This window comes from Coturnix japonica, chromosome 24 (genome assembly GCF_054131305.1).
Source record: "Coturnix japonica strain WE chromosome 24, WE-NBRP24, whole genome shotgun sequence".
Lineage (NCBI taxonomy): Eukaryota > Metazoa > Chordata > Aves > Galliformes > Phasianidae > Coturnix > Coturnix japonica.
This window is the reverse complement of record NC_140686.1, coordinates 5,448,784-5,470,513: the sequence shown is the minus strand read 5'-3', so window position 1 is coordinate 5,470,513 and position 21,730 is coordinate 5,448,784. Positions and strand designations below refer to the sequence as shown.

The window sequence follows — 21,730 nt, the reverse complement described above, 5'->3', positions numbered from 1 at the left end:
TTCCTCCTTAAGAAGAGTCTCTCATCTGCCAACCTTTCTTCTGCTGTAAGTTTTTCCTAAAAATTGTTGCTTTGGCAGAACATGCAGTAGATTTGTGGTTTGAGGCAAAAGAGTAGATATTAAGATAAACTACCACATTGTATTAGTTGTTCATTGAGTGAGATTTGCCAACCCTAGGAATTGATAAGTTAATAAATAACCTGTTCTGTTCTCTTTCAAACTTCACAATTGTTTCCCCTAATTTACATGATAGGATGATTAATGAAAAAAGAACACGATAATGAAAAAGAACATTTATTTATCAAAATCTAGTGAAATTGTTCATCACCTGGTTCTCTTTCCTTCCTCACTAGGTTCCTCAAGTGTTCGATACTTGAGTTGCTCAAATAATTATTCTTTCTTTCTTTTTTCCTTCTGTGGGATGACATTCCGTGCTTGTATATAATCTCACACTGCATGACTATCTTCATTTTTTGAATATTTGGATTTTTCTCTTTATAAGCTCCATGTGCTTATCCTGCTGTTTTTATGAATGTTCCAAAGGATTACCAGTTTTTTCAATGGCGTCTGGAGTATTTAGTCTGTTGCACTGGGATTCTGCAGTGATTAGGAACTTTAGTTTGTTAGTTCAGCACACTCTGTAATGCTGGAGATGTAAGCATGTGTACTTTAAAATTTTTTCTATTTTCTTACATTGATTTTAGGGGAAGTGATTCAAATTTCTAGCATTATTTTGAAATTTACAGATATTTCACTAAGTGGAGTTATATTAACTAATTTATTCTTCAAGCTTCAGGAACTTTAATTGATACTTGAGTTGTGCATACTTACAAGTAAGTAATCGCGAGTGTAGTTGTATTTTACCAATGGATTAAAATACCTTTTAAGAATTGTTACGCATTTACAGATAGTTTTGAATAGTCACTGACTTGTACACAAGAGGAGAGGAATGTTTGTGTAATTAAAGTTGAAGGATCTAGCAAGTATCTGAGTCCTTTCAAAAGGGGACAGCCTGGTTGTATTTACTGTTCAAGATTTGATGTAAGTAAAGGATTTGCTTTAAAACAAAAAAGCAAACAAAAACAGATCAAATAATTCTTTTAAAATGTGTTTTTATTTGCAGAAGCCACAGAAGCCAAACTTGACATCGTTAATGAATGTTCCCCAAAAGTTCAGAAATACTGGTAAGTTATTTGGAAAGTACTTCATAATACAATGACATACAAAAGTAAACTTACTAAGTAATTTCATTTCGGTTTTTGTTGTTGTTGTTTTCACTTGGCTGTAGTAATTGAGGAAAGTAGTGTTATAAGAACAGAACAGATGGTCATGTCAGAATAAAATAAGTAAGATAATGGAAATGACCATACTGAGTCCCCTCCTAAGCCTTTGTGTCTGATGTGTCCTTCTCCCATCCTGCCCTTACCTGGCTTCTTTTCCATACAGTCCCAGATGACTACTTTCCTGTGTTTTTAATGGGTAAAATGCCTGCTGCTATTTATATAACCCATTTGATTCATATTCCTCTTTCCCTTTCTCATGCTTTAAGGTGGTGGTGATAGTTCTAGAATTGAAATTCCTAAGTCACAGAAGAAAAGCCTCAAACAAAAAAAACCAACAGGTGCAAATCTGAGCAGAGGAGAATGTGGACAGTTGTTGAAACAAGATGTCTCAGATTCAGGCAACCTTGAGGAAGATGAATTGGTGGAAGAGGAAGAAGGGCAGTGCAAAGAGGTACATAATAAATTCCATGAAACACTAAAACAAGAAAGTGAAAACCTGGGCCTAAATAGATATGAGGAAAATCTATGGGCAGCATTTCCCTCAAGCACAAAAGTAAGTGTACAGGGATGATTCAATTGGAAGAGTTTGTTAAGGGTAATACAGGTAAGCGACAGTAAACTATTTTCCTGTTAATACTCAATCACGTATCTGTATTCAATCATTGTATTTTGATACTGAAAACATCTTGTTCATAGCCAAACTCAGACATTATTTTCAATATTTTTATTATGAGATTGGAGAGTTTTGGAAGGAGAAAGACAGGAAACTTCATTCTTTCTGGAATCTGTGCACTTTCTGTTATGTAAAACTGAGGGAATGGATAATATCCATTAGAAGTTGTAGCCATTTAGTAGAATTCATGAGGTAATGACTGGAAATGAAGAAACAAAAGGAAGTTTTGAATGAAATTGAGGGCAGGAAACTAGTGAAATTGTGAGATATGTAGGCAGAAAGAAGACTTTCTGAATAATATCAATGAAACTGCATTTAGATTGACACAAGGAAGTGCTTCTCAGAGGTTTTGCATAGCCAGAGATGAAGTTTACAACATGAGGCACTGCAGTTTAATTGTGCAGATTCCCACTAAAAATTGTAGGCCTTTAGAAACCATGTTGCACTTTGCTTCATTTAAGTCTTACCCAAGAAAACCGTTTTCCAAGTTGTTAATGGGTGGTGAAGTAGATATTGATTACTGTGCTTTTCAGCTGTTTTGGTCAATCTGTTTTAGAAGGAGTCACCTAAATGGAAAGAAGAACAGGAGAAGGAAGATACTAGAAGGAAGCTGCAAACGACAGTTTTGGGGGATGTGAAACATTCTGTTTCTAGTAATAAACATCAAGTCCGTAAAGTTTCAGAAGACACAGCTTATGCGAGAAGTGAGTTTAAATATGATCCTGATTGCTCCTCTATAAGTATTAATGTTCAGTAAATAAAGTAAAATGATGATTATCCTCAAAGATGATAAACTTTCCTGTTACCTGTGAACCCTAGCCTGCTGTGGTAGAGAAGGTCTGCAGCTTTTGTTTTTTTTTGTTCTTACCTAACGGTCACAAATGGTGGTGCTGGATTCCTAATGATTACGTATGATGCAAGTTTCTTTATTAATTTTGTTGCTGTATTCTCCTATATCTGAACAAAACAAGTAGGTAGTCTAGTGTGTCTTGTGTGTGGCACTGCTGATTCCCTTTCGAATGGGTACTGTCAGATTGAAAAGCTGTGGTTTTTCAGGGATTCAGCCAAGAGCTGACCTGATTCAAACTCAGAGAAGACTCTTCCAGTACCTCAACTTGTTCAGTTGTAGAATGTAGGAGATCTCTCCTTTGCTAAACCTTTGTGGGCTTGAGAGCATGACCAGCTCAGAGAGAGTTGGGTAATTTGGCATAGACCCCAGGGTGTGAAAGCAGAAGATACTATTTCCATTGTCTGACTCCAGAGCACTGCTTGTTGCAGTAGACTTCTTCAGAGCATGTGTAGCTATTGGTCAGATGCTGCACAGAACATTGTCCAAACATGGTGAACGTAGCCATGTCAGCTGTCCTGCTTGGGCATCTTCTGCTGGAAAACAGATGAAGAGGAGTGAAGAGAATACTGTGATGTGACTGGATGTAAAGTTACCCTTGAGTGGGACTCACTGTTTGGTTTGTTCTTTGCTGTAGAATTACTGCTAGTCTTTCAGATCCTTTATTTGACTGATGGGGTATAAAAGTGTAGTGCAGTATATTTCTCAGTGTCTGTATTTCTCCTTTTTTTTTGTAGAAGCCCAACCCACAGTAGGAGCAGAGAAAAAGGAAGAGTCTGATTCTCCCTGGGATTCTGAGGTACTTTCTGTGAAATGTGCATCTCCCCAGTCTGTGGGAGAGCCAGATGAGAACTACGTGAGAGCTTGCCTTTGCGTTGAGCCCTGCCCCTGGTGAGGCTTATTTACCCCATATTGCTGCTGCCCGATGTCCTGTATCTGAGGGTCAACGAAATACTTGTAGTGTAGGTTCTGTGTGGAGATAGTACTGGGACAAAGTTAGGTTAAGCTTCTTGTATCGGCCCTTTGGTTGCAGGCTTTTGAGTTGATTTTCTAGCACAGTAGTGAAACAGAATAACTACTTCCACTACAGAAGGTGTGGAAGCAGCACTCACGGTGCATTCACTTTTCTCTTAGTGCATTTTATGTGCAAAGAGTTTATTTTGGAAAAGCGTGAATAGTCAGCACTCAGGCTGGAATCAGCAGTTATGGTTTTCCAGAGTGGACGCCATTGCTCCTGTCTGGCTCATTCCTGTAAATTTTCCTTGCGTTTCTGTGTGAGTCAATCCTGAGTTTGTTTTACATAATGGAGTAGCTTAGAAGAGAGAACTGACTGTGGTCTGCTCTAGATGGGAGTTTGGTGGTCAGAAGATACTAGACTTTGAAGTGATAAGATTTAAAATGCTTGCAGTGTTCTGGACTGTATTGGAGCTGTGAGCTTCTGTTTCATTCCTAAATGTCAGTTTCTTATGTATGTACCTGGTCAGAAGTTGCAGGATTATGAATCATGGTCAGGTGAGGTATCCCTTGATAGCACTAAGCAAGGAGCCGTGTGTGTTGGCAGCTTCCTCTTAGTGTGAGGTTGTTTTGTATCGTGCTTTTGTGGTATGTCCTGTAGAGTGGAATGTGATAGTAAGTGCCAGATGATGGAGGTGTAGGCAAGAGGGAAGATGACTCAGGGTGTCCATATGCTGAGACTGAAGCATGCTGGAGTTTCTTCCTTAACGTTGTCCCAACACGAGGGACATTGTCATGTCAGCCACCATTCTTATGCATCTTTTGCTGGAAAAGAAATGAAGAGGAGAAAAGAGAATAATGTGATGTGACTGGGTGTAAAGCTACCGTTGAGTGTAACTCATTTCTTGGTTTGTCCTTTGCTGTAGTACTGTTACTCATCTTTCAGATCCTTTGTTTGACTGATGGGGTATAAAAGTGGAGTGCAGTAAATTCTCAGTGTCTCTCTTTGTCCATTTTTTTGTAGGTGCTCTGCCAGCAGTAGGAACAGAGAAAAAGGAAGAGTCTGATTCTCCCTGGGATTCTGAGGTACTTTCTGTGATATGTGCATCTCCCCGGTCTGTGGGAGAGCCAGATGAGAACTACGTGAGAGCTTGCCTTTGAGTTGAGCCCCGCCCCTGGTGAGGCTTATTTACCCCATGTTGCTGCTGCTCGATGTCCTGTATCTGAGGGTCATTGAAATACCTGTAGCGTAGGTTCTCTGTTGAGATAGTACTGGGACAAAGTTATGTCAGACTACTTACGTTGGCCTCCTGGCTGCAGGCTTTGGGGTTGATTTTCTAGCACAGTTTTAATACAGCAGTTTATTGCTGCTTTTAAACTTATGAACTTCTCAGGCATATTTTTGTGAGAATTTTTTTTTTTTCCTACTATTCAGATCTATTCTGCTGATCCAGTCAGAGTTTAACGGATGCCAATACATTGAGCAACCCAGACATTTAGATTTTTCTGTATAGAACCTCTGTCTTCTCTAGATAGACTTAATCCGATTTTGAAAATCATGTTCAGCAGACACCAAGTGTGCTGGCTGTGTTTATCCTTTCTGTCTGATAATTCTCAAGATGAGAGTGAGCAGGGTCTGTAGCTACTTCCCCTCTAGCCTTTGTTGTTGGGAAAAAAACTAATTCCCCACTCCTTTCTTAAAAATACAAGACTTTCTAGATAGCTTAATCGCTATCAGCTTTGCCTTTTTGGCCTTTAAGCAAATCAAATCTTGCTTTTGCAACGTAGTGATGCACTCACTCAACATTGTGGGACATGTGCCCCAGCAATGTGGGCTGATATTTGAATGCCAGGTGCAAATTTGATGCCAATGTTCAATCAACACAGAGCTGCAGCTTCTTGTTCACAATCAACATCTTGATTTCCTGTATTAATTTCTTGTGTGGCTCTGTGATTTGCCAGCCTTAATCAACATTATGGAATAGTTTAGATGAATTGTGAGGATTTTTTTGCCCTTTTATTTAAAATGCAAAAGCCTTTGTTAGATTTTATTTAAAAAAAATTGTTTTGTACAAATTCTTACGCGTATGTACTGTATTGTACAGCCGTATTCTGAAGGTTCGAGGAAAGCATCTCCTCCTGTGTTTCTCCCACCTGCAGTTGAACATGGAGTACGCTTGCAGAGTGTTTCAGGGGAGCACAACAAGGGTAACTATCTCATAGATTGGATTTGTCTGTGTTTATATACAAGTGAACTTTTTCTTTTGTTTTCCTTGTTAGTCCTGTTGTTCAGTGAGTATGTGCTGTAGCAATGAAGTGCTTGGCTGATGTTAATTAACAGCAGTGAACACTGAACTTGCTGGCCTGCTTAATTAGTCCAGGCGGTTCTTGGGTTCATTATGTATACTTTTTGGATATGTATTTGTTCGGGTGTTTTTCTTTGCTTTAAGTGGTTGCTTAAAGTGGTGGGAGTGGTATCTGGTTTAAGATTTAGCTGTGAACCCTAGCCTGCTGTGGTAGAGAAGGTCTGCAGCTTTTGTTGCTTTTCGTTCTTTCCTAAAGGTCACAAATGGTGGTGCTGGGTTCCTAATGATTATGTATGATGCAAGTTTCTTTATTAATTTTGTTGCTGTGTTCTCCTTGATCTGCACAAAACAAGTAGGTAGTCTAGTGTGCCTTGTGTGTGACACTATTGATTCCCTTTCTAATGGGTACTATCAGATTGAAAAGCTGTGGTTTTTCAGGGCTTCAGCCAAGAGCTGACCTGATTCAAAGTCAGAGAAGACTCTTCCAGTGCCTCACCTTGTTCAGTTGTAAAATGTAGGAGATCTCTCCTGTGCTACTCGTTTGTATGCTTGAGAGCATGACCTCAGAGAGAGGTGGGTGCTTAGGTACTCACCCCAGGGTCTCAGAGCAGAAGATAGTATGTCCGTCTCCAGAGGATATCTTGTTGCTGTAGATGTTTTCAGAGCTCGTGTAGCTATTGGTCAGTTGCTGCTCAGAAGGTGTGGAAGCAGCACTCACGGTGCATTCACTTTTCTCTTAGTGCATTTTATGTGCAAAGAGTTTATTTTGGAAAAGCGTGAATAGTCAGCACTCAGGCTGGAATCAGCAGTTATGGTTTTCCAGAGTGGACGCCATTGCTCCTGTCTGGCTCATTCCTGTAAATTTTCCTTGCGTTTCTGTGTGAGTCAATCCTGAGTTTGTTTTACATAATGGAGTAGCTTAGAAGAGAGAACTGACTGTGGTCTGCTCTAGATGGGAGTTTGGTGGTCAGAAGATACTAGACTTTGAAGTGATAAGATTTAAAATGCTTGCAGTGTTCTGGACTGTATTGGAGCTGTGAGCTTCTGTTTCATTCCTAAATGTCAGTCCTTATGTATGTACCTGGTCAGAAGTTGCAGGATTGTGAATCATGGTCAGGTGAGGTATCCCTTGATAGCACTAAGCAAGGAGCCGTGTGTGTTGGCAGCTTCCTCTTAGTGTGAGGTTGTTTTGTATCGTGCTTTTGTGGTATGTCCTGTAGAGTGGAATGTGATAGTAAGTGCCAGATGATGGAGGTGTAGGCAAGAGGGAAGATGACTCAGGGTGTCCATATGCTGAGACTGAAGCATGCTGGAGTTTCTTCCTTAACGTTGTCCCAACACGAGGGACATTGTCATGTCAGCCACCATTCTTATGCATCTTTTGCTGGAAAAGAAATGAAGAGGAGAAAAGAGAATAATGTGATGTGACTGGGTGTAAAGCTACCGTTGAGTGTAACTCATTTCTTGGTTTGTCCTTTGCTGTAGTACTGTTACTCATCTTTCAGATCCTTTGTTTGACTGATGGGGTATAAAAGTGGAGTGCAGTAAATTCTCAGTGTCTCTCTTTGTCCATTTTTTTGTAGGTGCTCTGCCAGCAGTAGGAACAGAGAAAAAGGAAGAGTCTGATTCTCCCTGGGATTCTGAGGTACTTTCTGTGATATGTGCATCTCCCCGGTCTGTGGGAGAGCCAGATGAGAACTACGTGAGAGCTTGCCTTTGAGTTGAGCCCCGCCCCTGGTGAGGCTTATTTACCCCATGTTGCTGCTGCTCGATGTCCTGTATCTGAGGGTCATTGAAATACCTGTAGCGTAGGTTCTCTGTTGAGATAGTACTGGGACAAAGTTATGTCAGACTACTTACGTTGGCCTCCTGGCTGCAGGCTTTGGGGTTGATTTTCTAGCACAGTTTTAATACAGCAGTTTATTGCTGCTTTTAAACTTATGAACTTCTCAGGCATATTTTTGTGAGGATTTTTTTTTTTTCCTACTATTCAGATCTATTCTGCTGATCCAGTCAGAGTTTAATGGATGCCAATACATTGAGCAACCCAGACATTTAGATTTTTCTGTATAGAACCTCTGTCTTCTCTAGATAGACTTAATCCGATTTTGAAAATCGTGTTCAGCAGACACCAAGTGTGCTGGCTGTGTTTATCCTTTCTGTCTGATAATTCTCAAGATGAGAGTGAGCAGGGTCTGTAGCTACTTCCCCTCTAGCCTTTGTTGTTGGGAAAAAAACTAATTCCCCACTCCTTTCTTAAAAATACAAGACTTTCTAGATAGCTTAATCGCTATCAGCTTTGCCTTTTTGGCCTTTAAGCAAATCAAATCTTGCTTTTGCAACGTAGTGATGCACTCACTCAACATTGTGGGACATGTGCCCCAGCAATGTGGGCTGATATTTGAACGCCAGGTGCAAATTTGATGCCAATGTTCAATCAACACAGAGCTGCAGCTTCTTGTTCACAATCAACATCTTGATTTCCTGTGTTAATTTCTTGTGTGGCTCTGTGATTTGCCAGCCTTAATCAACATTATGGAATAGTTTAGATGAATTGTGAGGATTTTTTTGCCCTTTTATTTGAAATGCAAAAGCCTTTGTTAGATTTTATTTAAAAAAAATTGTTTTGTACAAATTCTTACGCGTATGTACTGTATTGTACAGCCGTGTTCTGAAGGTTCGAGGAAAGCATCTCCTCCTGTGTTTCTCCCACCTGCAGTTGAACATGGAGTACGCTTGCAGAGTGTTTCAGGGGAGCACAACAAGGGTAACTATCTTATAGATTGGATTTGTCTGTGTTTATAGACAAGTGAACTTTTTCTTTTGTTTTCCTTGTTAGTCCTGTTGTTCAGTGAGTATGTGCTGTAGCAATGAAGTGCTTGGCTGATGTTAATTAACAGCAGTGAACACTGAACTTGCTGGCCTGCTTAATTAGTCCAGGAGGTTCTTGCGTTCATTATGTATACTTTTTGGATATGTGTTTGTTCGGGTGTTTTTCTTTGCTTTAAGTGGTTGCTTAAAGTGGTGGGAGTGGTATCTGGTTTAAGATTTAGCTGTGAACCCTAGCCTGCTGTGGTAGAGAAGGTCTGCAGCTTTTGTTGCTTTTCGTTCTTTCCTAAAGGTCACAAATGGTGGTGCTGGGTTCCTAATGATTATGTATGATGCAAGTTTCTTTATTAATTTTGTTGCTGTGTTCTCCTTGATCTGCACAAAACAAGTAGGTAGTCTAGTGTGCCTTGTGTGTGACACTATTGATTCCCTTTCTAATGGGTACTATCAGATTGAAAAGCTGTGGTTTTTCAGGGCTTCAGCCAAGAGCTGACCTGATTCAAAGTCGGAGAAGACTCTTCCAGTGCCTCACCTTGTTCAGTTGTAAAATGTAGGAGATCTCTCCTGTGCTACTCGTTTGTATGCTTGAGAGCATGACCTCAGAGAGAGGTGGGTGCTTAGGTACTCACCCCAGGGTCTCAGAGCAGAAGATAGTATGTCCGTCTCCAGAGGATATCTTGTTGCTGTAGATGTTTTCAGAGCTCGTGTAGCTATTGGTCAGTTGCTGCTCAGAAGGTGTGGAAGCAGCACTCACGGTGCATTCACTTTTCTCTTAGTGCATTTTATGTGCAAAAAGTTTATTTTGGAAAAGCGTGAATAGTCAGCACTCAGGCTGGAATCAGCAGTTATGGTTTTCCAGAGTGGACGCCATTGCTCCTGTCTGGCTCATTCCTGTAAATTTTCCTTGCGTTTCTGTGTGAGTCAATCCTGAGTTTGTTTTACATAATGGAGTAGCTTAGAAGAGAGAACTGACTGTGGTCTGCTCTAGATGGGAGTTTGGTGGTCAGAAGATACTAGACTTTGAAGTGATAAGATTTAAAATGCTTGCAGTGTTCTGGACTGTATTGGAGCTGTGAGCTTCTGTTTCATTCCTAAATGTCAGTCCTTATGTATGTACCTGGTCAGAAGTTGCAGGATTGTGAATCATGGTCAGGTGAGGTATCCCTTGATAGCACTAAGCAAGGAGCCGTGTGTGTTGGCAGCTTCCTCTTAGTGTGAGGTTGTTTTGTATCGTGCTTTTGTGGTATGTCCTGTAGAGTGGAATGTGATAGTAAGTGCCAGATGATGGAGGTGTAGGCAAGAGGGAAGATGACTCAGGGTGTCCATATGCTGAGACTGAAGCATGCTGGAGTTTCTTCCTTAACGTTGTCCCAACACGAGGGACATTGTCATGTCAGCCACCATTCTTATGCATCTTTTGCTGGAAAAGAAATGAAGAGGAGAAAAGAGAATAATGTGATGTGACTGGGTGTAAAGCTACCGTTGAGTGTAACTCATTTCTTGGTTTGTCCTTTGCTGTAGTACTGTTACTCATCTTTCAGATCCTTTGTTTGACTGATGGGGTATAAAAGTGGAGTGCAGTAAATTCTCAGTGTCTCTCTTTGTCCATTTTTTTGTAGGTGCTCTGCCAGCAGTAGGAACAGAGAAAAAGGAAGAGTCTGATTCTCCCTGGGATTCTGAGGTACTTTCTGTGATATGTGCATCTCCCCGGTCTGTGGGAGAGCCAGATGAGAACTACGTGAGAGCTTGCCTTTGAGTTGAGCCCCGCCCCTGGTGAGGCTTATTTACCCCATGTTGCTGCTGCTCGATGTCCTGTATCTGAGGGTCATTGAAATACCTGTAGCGTAGGTTCTCTGTTGAGATAGTACTGGGACAAAGTTATGTCAGACTACTTACGTTGGCCTCCTGGCTGCAGGCTTTGGAGTTGATTTTCTAGCACAGTTTTAATACAGCAGTTTATTGCTGCTTTTAAACTTATGAACTTCTCAGGCATATTTTTGTGAGGATTTTTTTTTTTTTCCTACTATTCAGATCTATTCTGCTGATCCAGTCAGAGTTTAATGGATGCCAATACATTGAGCAACCCAGACATTTAGATTTTTCTGTATAGAACCTCTGTCTTCTCTAGATAGACTTAATCCGATTTTGAAAATCGTGTTCAGCAGACACCAAGTGTGCTGGCTGTGTTTATCCTTTCTGTCTGATAATTCTCAAGATGAGAGTGAGCAGGGTCTGTAGCTACTTCCCCTCTAGCCTTTGTTGTTGGGAAAAAAACTAATTCCCCACTCCTTTCTTAAAAATACAAGACTTTCTAGATAGCTTAATCGCTATCAGCTTTGCCTTTTTGGCCTTTAAGCAAATCAAATCTTGCTTTTGCAACGTAGTGATGCACTCACTCAACATTGTGGGACATGTGCCCCAGCAATGTGGGCTGATATTTGAATGCCAGGTGCAAATTTGATGCCAATGTTCAATCAACACAGAGCTGCAGCTTCTTGTTCACAATCAACATCTTGATTTCCTGTGTTAATTTCTTGTGTGGCTCTGTGATTTGCCAGCCTTAATCAACATTATGGAATAGTTTAGATGAATTGTGAGGATTTTTTTGCCCTTTTATTTGAAATGCAAAAGCCTTTGTTAGATTTTATTTAAAAAAAATTGTTTTGTACAAATTCTTACGCGTATGTACTGTATTGTACAGCCGTGTTCTGAAGGTTCGAGGAAAGCATCTCCTCCTGTGTTTCTCCCACCTGCAGTTGAACATGGAGTACGCTTGCAGAGTGTTTCAGGGGAGCACAACAAGGGTAACTATCTTATAGATTGGATTTGTCTGTGTTTATAGACAAGTGAACTTTTTCTTTTGTTTTCCTTGTTAGTCCTGTTGTTCAGTGAGTATGTGCTGTAGCAATGAAGTGCTTGGCTGATGTTAATTAACAGCAGTGAACACTGAACTTGCTGGCCTGCTTAATTAGTCCAGGAGGTTCTTGCGTTCATTATGTATACTTTTTGGATATGTGTTTGTTCGGGTGTTTTTCTTTGCTTTAAGTGGTTGCTTAAAGTGGTGGGAGTGGTATCTGGTTTAAGATTTAGCTGTGAACCCTAGCCTGCTGTGGTAGAGAAGGTCTGCAGCTTTTGTTGCTTTTCGTTCTTTCCTAAAGGTCACAAATGGTGGTGCTGGGTTCCTAATGATTATGTATGATGCAAGTTTCTTTATTAATTTTGTTGCTGTGTTCTCCTTGATCTGCACAAAACAAGTAGGTAGTCTAGTGTGCCTTGTGTGTGACACTATTGATTCCCTTTCTAATGGGTACTATCAGATTGAAAAGCTGTGGTTTTTCAGGGCTTCAGCCAAGAGCTGACCTGATTCAAAGTCGGAGAAGACTCTTCCAGTGCCTCACCTTGTTCAGTTGTAAAATGTAGGAGATCTCTCCTGTGCTACTCGTTTGTATGCTTGAGAGCATGACCTGATCAGAGAGAGGTGGGTGCTTAGGTACTCACCCCAGGGTCTCAGAGCAGAAGATAGTATGTCCGTCTCCAGAGGATATCTTGTTGCTGTAGATGTTTTCAGAGCTCGTGTAGCTATTGGTCAGTTGCTGCTCAGAAGGTGTGGAAGCAGCACTCACGGTGCATTCACTTTTCTCTTAGTGCATTTTATGTGCAAAAAGTTTATTTTGGAAAAGCGTGAATAGTCAGCACTCAGGCTGGAATCAGCAGTTATGGTTTTCCAGAGTGGACGCCATTGCTCCTGTCTGGCTCATTCCTGTAAATTTTCCTTGCGTTTCTGTGTGAGTCAATCCTGAGTTTGTTTTACATAATGGAGTAGCTTAGAAGAGAGAACTGACTGTGGTCTGCTCTAGATGGGAGTTTGGTGGTCAGAAGATACTAGACTTTGAAGTGATAAGATTTAAAATGCTTGCAGTGTTCTGGACTGTATTGGAGCTGTGAGCTTCTGTTTCATTCCTAAATGTCAGTTTCTTATGTATGTACCTGGTCAGAAGTTGCAGGATTATGAATCATGGTCAGGTGAGGTATCCCTTGATAGCACTAAGCAAGGAGCCGTGTGTGTTGGCAGCTTCCTCTTAGTGTGAGGTTGTTTTGTATCGTGCTTTTGTGGTATGTCCTGTAGAGTGGAATGTGATAGTAAGTGCCAGATGATGGAGGTGTAGGCAAGAGGGAAGATGACTCAGGGTGTCCATATGCTGAGACTGAAGCATGCTGGAGTTTCTTCCTTAACGTTGTCCCAACACGAGGGACATTGTCATGTCAGCCACCATTCTTATGCATCTTTTGCTGGAAAAGAAATGAAGAGGAGAAAAGAGAATAATGTGATGTGACTGGGTGTAAAGCTACCGTTGAGTGTAACTCATTTCTTGGTTTGTCCTTTGCTGTAGTACTGTTACTCATCTTTCAGATCCTTTGTTTGACTGATGGGGTATAAAAGTGGAGTGCAGTAAATTCTCAGTGTCTCTCTTTGTCCATTTTTTTGTAGGTGCTCTGCCAGCAGTAGGAACAGAGAAAAAGGAAGAGTCTGATTCTCCCTGGGATTCTGAGGTACTTTCTGTGATATGTGCATCTCCCCGGTCTGTGGGAGAGCCAGATGAGAACTACGTGAGAGCTTGCCTTTGAGTTGAGCCCCGCCCCTGGTGAGGCTTATTTACCCCATGTTGCTGCTGCTCGATGTCCTGTATCTGAGGGTCATTGAAATACCTGTAGCGTAGGTTCTCTGTTGAGATAGTACTGGGACAAAGTTATGTCAGACTACTTACGTTGGCCTCCTGGCTGCAGGCTTTGGAGTTGATTTTCTAGCACAGTTTTAATACAGCAGTTTATTGCTGCTTTTAAACTTATGAACTTCTCAGGCATATTTTTGTGAGGATTTTTTTTTTCCTACTATTCAGATCTATTCTGCTGATCCACTCAGAGTTTAACGGATGCCAATACATTGAGCAACCCAGACATTTAGATTTTTCTGTATAGAACCTCTGTCTTCTCTAGATAGACTTAATCCGATTTTGAAAATCGTGTTCAGCAAACACCAAGTGTACTGGCTGTGTTTATCCTTTCTGTCTGATAATTCTCAAGATGAGAGTGAGCAGGGTCTGTAGCTACTTCCCCTCTAGCCTTTGTTGTTGGGAAAAAAACTAATTCCCCACTCCTTTCTTAAAAATACGAGACTTTCTAGATAGCTTAATCGCTATCAGCTTTGCCTTTTTGGCCTTTAAGCAAATCAAATCTTGCTTTTGCAACGTAGTGATGCACTCACTCAACATTGTGGGACATGTGCCCCAGCAAATTAGGCTGATATTTGAATGCCAGGTGCAAATTTGATGCCAGTGTTCAATCAACACAGAGCTGCAGCTTCTTGTTCACAATCAACATCTTGATTTCCTGTGTTAATTTCTTGTGTGGCTCTGTGATTTTCCAGCCTTAATCAACATTATGGAATAGTTTAGATGAATTGTGAGGATTTTTTTGCCCTTTTATTTAAAATGCAAAAGCCTTTGTTAGATTTTATTTTAAAAAAATTGTTTTGTACAAATTCTTACGCGTATGTACTGTATTGTACAGCCGTGTTCTGAAGGTTCGAGGAAAGCATCTCCTCCTGTGTTTCTCCCACCTGCAGTTGAACATGGAGTACGCTTGCAGAGTGTTTCAGGGGAGCACAACAAGGGTAACTATCTCATAGATTGGATTTGTCTGTGTTTATAGACAAGTGAACTTTTTCTTTTGTTTTCCTTGTTAGTCCTGTTGTTCAGTGAGTATGTGCTGTAGCAATGAAGTGCTTGGCTGATGTTAATTAACAGCAGTGAACACTGAACTTGCTGGCCTGCTTGATTAGTCCAGGCGGTTCTTGCGTTCATTATGTATACTTTTTGGATATGTATTTGTTCGGGTGTTTTTCTTTGCTTTAAGTGGTTGCTTAAAGTGGTGGGAGTGGTATCTGGCTTAAGATTTAGCTGTGAGCCCTAGCCTGCTGTGGTGGAGAAGGTCTGCAGCTTTTGTTGCTTTTCGTTCTTTCCTAAAGGTCACAAATGGTGGTGCTGGGTTCCTAATGATTATGTATGATGCAAGTTTCTTTATTAATTTTGTTGCTGTGTTCTCCTTGATCTGCACAAAACAAGTAGGTAGTCTAGTGTGCCTTGTGTGTGACACTATTGATTCCCTTTCTAATGGGTACTATCAGATTGAAAAGCTGTGGTTTTTCAGGGCTTCAGCCAAGAGCTGACCTGATTCAAAGTCAGAGAAGACTCTTCCAGTGCCTCACCTTGTTCAGTTGTAAAATGTAGGAGATCTCTCCTGTGCTACTCGTTTGTATGCTTGAGAGCATGACCTCAGAGAGAGGTGGGTGCTTAGGTACTCACCCCAGGGTCTCAGAGCAGAAGATAGTATGTCCGTCTCCAGAGGATATCTTGTTGCTGTAGATGTTTTCAGAGCTCGTGTAGCTATAGGTCAGTTGCTGCTCAGAAGGTGTGGAAGCAGCACTCACGGTGCATTCACTTTTCTCTTAGTGCATTTTATGTGCAAAGAGTTTATTTTGGAAAAGCGTGAATAGTCAGCACTCAGGCTGGAATCAGCAGTTATGGTTTTCCAGAGTGGACGCCATTGCTCCTGTCTGGCTCATTCCTGTAAATTTTCCTTGCGTTTCTGTGTGAGTCAATCCTGAGTTTGTTTTACATAATGGAGTAGCTTAGAAGAGAGAACTGACTGTGGTCTGCTCTAGATGGGAGTTTGGTGGTCAGAAGATACTAGACTTTGAAGTGATAAGATTTAAAATGCTTGCAGTGTTCTGGACTGTATTGGAGCTGTGAGCTTCTGTTTCATTCCTAAATGTCAGTCCTTATGTATGTACCTGGTCAGAAGTTGCAGGATTGTGAATCATGGTCAGGTGAGGTATCCCTTGATAGCACTAAGCAAGGAGCCGTGTGTGTTGGCAGCTTCCTCTTAGTGTGAGGTTGTTTTGTATCGTGCTTTTGTGGTATGTCCTGTAGAGTGGAATGTGATAGTACGTGCCAGATGATGGAGGTGTAGGCAAGAGGGAAGATGACTCAGGGTGTCCATATGCTGAGACTGAAGCATGCTGGAGTTTCTTCCTTAACGTTGTCCCAACACGAGGGACATTGTCATGTCAGCCACCATTCTTATGCATCTTTTGCTGGAAAAGAAATGAAGAGGAGAAAAGAGAATAATGTGATGTGACTGGGTGTAAAGCTACCGTTGAGTGTAACTCATTTCTTGGTTTGTCCTTTGCTGTAGTACTGTTACTCATCTTTCAGATCCTTTGTTTGACTGATGGGGTATAAAAGTGGAGTGCAGTAAATTCTCAGTGTCTCTCTTTGTCCATTTTTTTGTAGGTGCTCTGCCAGCAGTAGGAACAGAGAAAAAGGAAGAGTCTGATTCTCCCTGGGATTCTGAGGTACTTTCTGTGATATGTGCATCTCCCCGGTCTGTGGGAGAGCCAGATGAGAACTACGTGAGAGCTTGCCTTTGAGTTGAGCCCCGCCCCTGGTGAGGCTTATTTACCCCATGTTGCTGCTGCTCGATGTCCTGTATCTGAGGGTCATTGAAATACCTGTAGCGTAGGTTCTCTGTTGAGATAGTACTGGGACAAAGTTATGTCAGACTACTTACGTTGGCCTCCTGGCTGCAGGCTTTGGAGTTGATTTTCTAGCACAGTTTTAATACAGCAGTTTATTGCTGCTTTTAAACTTATGAACTTCTCAGGCATATTTTTGTGAGGATTTTTTTTTTTTCCTACTATTCAGATCTATTCTGCTGATCCAGTCAGAGTTTAATGGATGCCAATACATTGAGCAACCCAGACATTTAGATTTTTCTGTATAGAACCTCTGTCTTCTCTAGATAGACTTAATCCGATTTTGAAAATCGTGTTCAGCAGACACCAAGTGTGCTGGCTGTGTTTATCCTTTCTGTCTGATAATTCTCAAGATGAGAGTGAGCAGGGTCTGTAGCTACTTCCCCTCTAGCCTTTGTTGTTGGGAAAAAAACTAATTCCCCACTCCTTTCTTAAAAATACAAGACTTTCTAGATAGCTTAATCGCTATCAGCTTTGCCTTTTTGGCCTTTAAGCAAATCAAATCTTGCTTTTGCAACGTAGTGATGCACTCACTCAACATTGTGGGACATGTGCCCCAGCAATGTGGGCTGATATTTGAATGCCAGGTGCAAATTTGATGCCAATGTTCAATCAACACAGAGCTGCAGCTTCTTGTTCACAATCAACATCTTGATTTCCTGTATTAATTTCTTGTGTGGCTCTGTGATTTGCCAGCCTTAATCAACATTATGGAATAGTTTAGATGAATTGTGAGGATTTTTTTGCCCTTTTATTTGAAATGCAAAAGCCTTTGTTAGATTTTATTTAAAAAAAATTGTTTTGTACAAATTCTTACGCGTATGTACTGTATTGTACAGCCGTGTTCTGAAGGTTCGAGGAAAGCATCTCCTCCTGTGTTTCTCCCACCTGCAGTTGAACATGGAGTACGCTTGCAGAGTGTTTCAGGGGAGCACAACAAGGGTAACTATCTTATAGATTGGATTTGTCTGTGTTTATAGACAAGTGAACTTTTTCTTTTGTTTTCCTTGTTAGTCCTGTTGTTCAGTGAGTATGTGCTGTAGCAATGAAGTGCTTGGCTGATGTTAATTAACAGCAGTGAACACTGAACTTGCTGGCCTGCTTGATTAGTCCAGGCGGTTCTTGCGTTCATTATGTATACTTTTTGGATATGTATTTGTTCGGGTGTTTTTCTTTGCTTTAAGTGGTTGCTTAAAGTGGTGGGAGTGGTATCTGGCTTAAGATTTAGCTGTGAACCCTAGCCTGCTGTGGTGGAGAAGGTCTGCAGCTTTTGTTGCTTTTCGTTCTTTCCTAAAGGTCACAAATGGTGGTGCTGGGTTCCTAATGCTTATGTATGATGCAAGTTTCTTTATTAATTTTGTTGCTGTGTTCTCCTTGATCTGCACAAAACAAGTAGGTAGTCTAGTGTGCCTTGTGTGTGACACTATTGATTCCCTTTCTAATGGGTACTATCAGATTGAAAAGCTGTGGTTTTTCAGGGCTTCAGCCAAGAGCTGACCTGATTCAAAGTCCGAGAAGACTCTTCTAGTGCCTCACCTTGTTCAGTTGTAAAATGTAGGAGATCTCTCCTGTGCTACTCGTTTGTATGCTTGAGAGCATGACCTGATCAGAGAGAGGTGGGTGCTTAGGTACTCACCCCAGTTTCTCAGAGCAGAAGATAGTATGTCCGTCTCCAGAGGATATCTTGTTGCTGTAGATGTTTTCAGAGCTCGTGTAGCTATTGGTCAGTTGCTGCTCAGAAGGTGTGGAAGCAGCACTCACGGTGCATTCACTTTTCTCCTAGTGCATTTTATGTGCAAAGAGTTTATTTTGGAAAAGCGTGAATAGTCAGCACTCAGGCTGGAATCAGCAGTTACGGTTTTCCAGAGTGGACGCCATTGCTCCTGTCTGGCTCATTCCTGTAAATTTTCCTTGCGTTTCTGTGTGAGTCAATCCTGAGTTTGTTTTACATAATGGAGTAGCTTAGAAGAGAGAACTGACTGTGGTCTGCTCTAGATGGGAGTTTGGTGGTCAGAAGATACTAGACTTTGAAGTGAAAAGATTTAAAATGCTTGCAGTGTTCTGGACTGTATTGGAGCTGTGAGCTTCTGTTTCATTCCTAAATGTCAGTCCTTATGTATGTACCTGGTCAGAAGTTGCAGGATTATGAATCATGGTCAGGTGAGGTATCCCTTGATAGCACTAAGCAAGGAGCCGTGTGTGTTGGCAGCTTCCTCTTAGTGTGAGGTTGTTTTGTATCATGCTTTTGTGGTATGTCCTGTAGAGTGGAATGTGATAGTAAGTGCCAGATGATGGAGGTGTAGGCAAGAGGGAAGATGACTCAGGGTGTCCATATGCTGAGACTGAAGCATGCTGGAGTTTCTTCCTTAACGTTGTCCCAACACGAGGGACATTGTCATGTCAGCCACCATTCTTATGCATCTTTTGCTGGAAAAGAAATGAAGAGGAGAAAACAGAATACTGTGATGTGACTGGGTGTAAAGCTACCGTTGAGTGTAACTCATTTCTTGGTTTGTCCTTTGCTGTAGTACTGTTACTCATCTTTCAGATCCTTTGTTTGACTGATGGGGTATAAAAGTGGAGTGCAGTAAATTCTCAGTGTCTCTCTTTGTCCATTTTTTTGTAGGTGCTCTGCCAGCAGTAGGAACAGAGAAAAAGGAAGAGTCTGATTCTCCCTGGGATTCTGAGGTACTTTCTGTGATATGTGCATCTCCCCGGTCTGTGGGAGAGCCAGATGAGAACTACGTGAGAGCTTGCCTTTGAGTTGAGCCCCGCCCCTGGTGAGGCTTATTTACCCCATGTTGCTGCTGCTCGATGTCCTGTATCTGAGGGTCATTGAAATACCTGTAGCGTAGGTTCTCTGTTGAGATAGTACTGGGACAAAGTTATGTCAGACTACTTACGTTGGCCTCCTGGCTGCAGGCTTTGGAGTTGATTTTCTAGCACAGTTTTAATACAGCAGTTTATTGCTGCTTTTAAACTTATGAACTTCTCAGGCATATTTTTGTGAGGATTTTTTTTTTTTTCCTACTATTCAGATCTATTCTGCTGATCCAGTCAGAGTTTAATGGATGCCAATACATTGAGCAACCCAAACATTTAGATTTTTCTGTATAGAACCTCTGTCTTCTCTAGATAGACTTAATCCGATTTTGAAAATCATGTTCAGCAGACACCAAGTGTGCTGGCTGTGTTTATCCTTTCTGTCTGATAATTCTCAAGATGAGAGTGAGCAGGGTCTGTAGCTACTTCCCCTCTAGCCTTTGTTGTTGGGAAAAAAACTAATTCCCCACTCCTTTCTTAAAAATACGAGACTTTCTAGATAGCTTAATCGCTATCAGCTTTGCCTTTTTGGCCTTTAAGCAAATCAAATCTTGCTTTTGCAACGTAGTGATGCTCTCACTCAACATTGTGGGACATGTGCCCCAGCAATGTAGGCTGATATTTGAATGCCAGGTGCAAATTTGATGCCAATGTTCAATCAACACAGAGCTGCAGCTTCTTGTTCACAATCAACATCTTGATTTCCTGTGTTAATTTCTTGTGTGGCTCTGTGATTTGCCAGCCTTAATCAACATTATGGAATAGTTTAGATGAATTGTGAGGATTTTTTTGCCCTTTTATTTAAAATGCAAAAGCCTTTGTTAGATTTTATTTTAAAAAAATTGTTTTGTACAAATTCTTACGCGTATGTACTGTATTGTACAGCCGTGTTCTGAAGGTTCGAGGAAAGCATCTCCTCCTGTGTTTCTCCCACCTGCAGTTGAACATGGAGTACGCTTGCAGAGTGTTTCAGGGGAGCACAACAAGGGTAACTATCTGATAGATTGGATTTGTCTGTGTTTATAGACAAGTGAAATTTTTCTTTTGTTTTCCTTGTTAGTCCTGTTGTTCAGTGAGTATGTGCTGTAGCAATGAAGTGCTTGGCTGATGTTAATTAACAGCAGTGAACACTGAACTTGCTGGCCTGCTTGATTAGTCCAGGCGGTTCTTGCGTTCATTATGTATACTTTTTGGATATGTATTTGTTCGGGTGTTTTTCTTTGCTTTAAGTGGTTGCTTAAAGTGGTGAGAGTGGTATCTGGTTTAAGATTTATCTGTCTGAGGATTTGGATATTTCTGGATAATCAGCAGAAGAAAAATATCATTTGGTTAATCTTTTTGTTTGTTTATTTAATTTTTTTTAGTTTCCTGTTTTTCTTTAAGAACTAAAATATGTGGGCAAATTCTTGTTATGTTTCTGCGGGTTTCCACCTGCAGCTCATGGCAGTTGCTTTATAACCATCCTGATTGATCATAAGTGTGCTGGAAAATTTTGCTATTGGAATAAATCTTTTATCTTTTTGAGAGTGCTTTGGCAATGTGGCTTATAATATGGATTCAATGACATAGCCTAAAAGGCAAGTCCAATTTTATTTTTGTAAGCAGACACCAAATCTTAGCAAGCTTCTGGAATCCATAAATCAACTTACCAATTGTCTTTAATGTCTGCTTCATATGATTCTGCTAAGCTTTAAATCAGTGTGGGAGGGGGGAAGAGGTGACTGTGGTAGTCTTTTTAATGTATTTCCATGTTACTTGACCACCTAGTGTTCGAAAATCAAGTTTTGATGATTTGTTTTTAGTATTTTTTAAATCTAAAAATTATTTTGTGGAACAATTCGTAGAAGCATTTTGTATGCTTGTTTCATGAATGGAGTCGTAAAGTATAAGATGACTGCAGCACAGGGCAGTAGGTTGTGTGAGTTAGGAAATAAGATTTGACACTAAACTTGAAAAAGATTTGGAATAACGCACATGTTGTGCATTACAACCAAGCAATGTTTGTATCATTTATTTCCTTGCAAACTGATCCAGAGAGGTCAGTTGAGAACCAGATTGTTTTTACCTCATTGAATGATGTTTGTATGAGGTTGCTGTGTCTGTACCCTTGCTCTCCATAAGCTGTTAATGAGAAAGTAGCCTCAACATTATGCACTGCTAGAATAGAAGTAGTCATAGTTCTGCTGGGTTCTTTCTTGATTGGTCATTAAGAAGCCAAAGCTATCTGCTCTAATTAATTTTTCCAGAAAGCAGAATTCAGCTTCCAAAAGGAACAAAATATTTTAATCTTGTTCTCTTAATAGACATGACTTAATGCTTCACATGAATTGTTGTCATTCTGTGATTTGATTCTTTTTTTTTTTTTTAATAAAAGTTGGATGATGGGAATTACTCTGTATTTCTTATATACTACTACAAGTT

At 40.7% G+C, this 21,730-nt stretch overlaps 1 protein-coding gene across 1 annotated transcript; it reads left to right on the top strand.

The window, feature by feature from the left end:
- The first annotated feature begins 13 nt into the window (after positions 1 to 13).
- On the top strand, positions 14 to 3,721 carry LOC146757152 (uncharacterized). The gene is made up of 4 exons (XM_085523494.1): positions 14 to 1,184; positions 1,550 to 1,734; positions 2,513 to 2,660; positions 3,541 to 3,721. Exons 1-4 carry the CDS (start codon positions 1,106 to 1,108, stop codon positions 3,696 to 3,698), a joined length of 570 nt encoding a protein of 189 aa, XP_085379620.1. The 5' UTR covers positions 14 to 1,105; the 3' UTR covers positions 3,699 to 3,721.
- Positions 3,722 to 21,730: the final 18,009 nt, after the last annotated feature.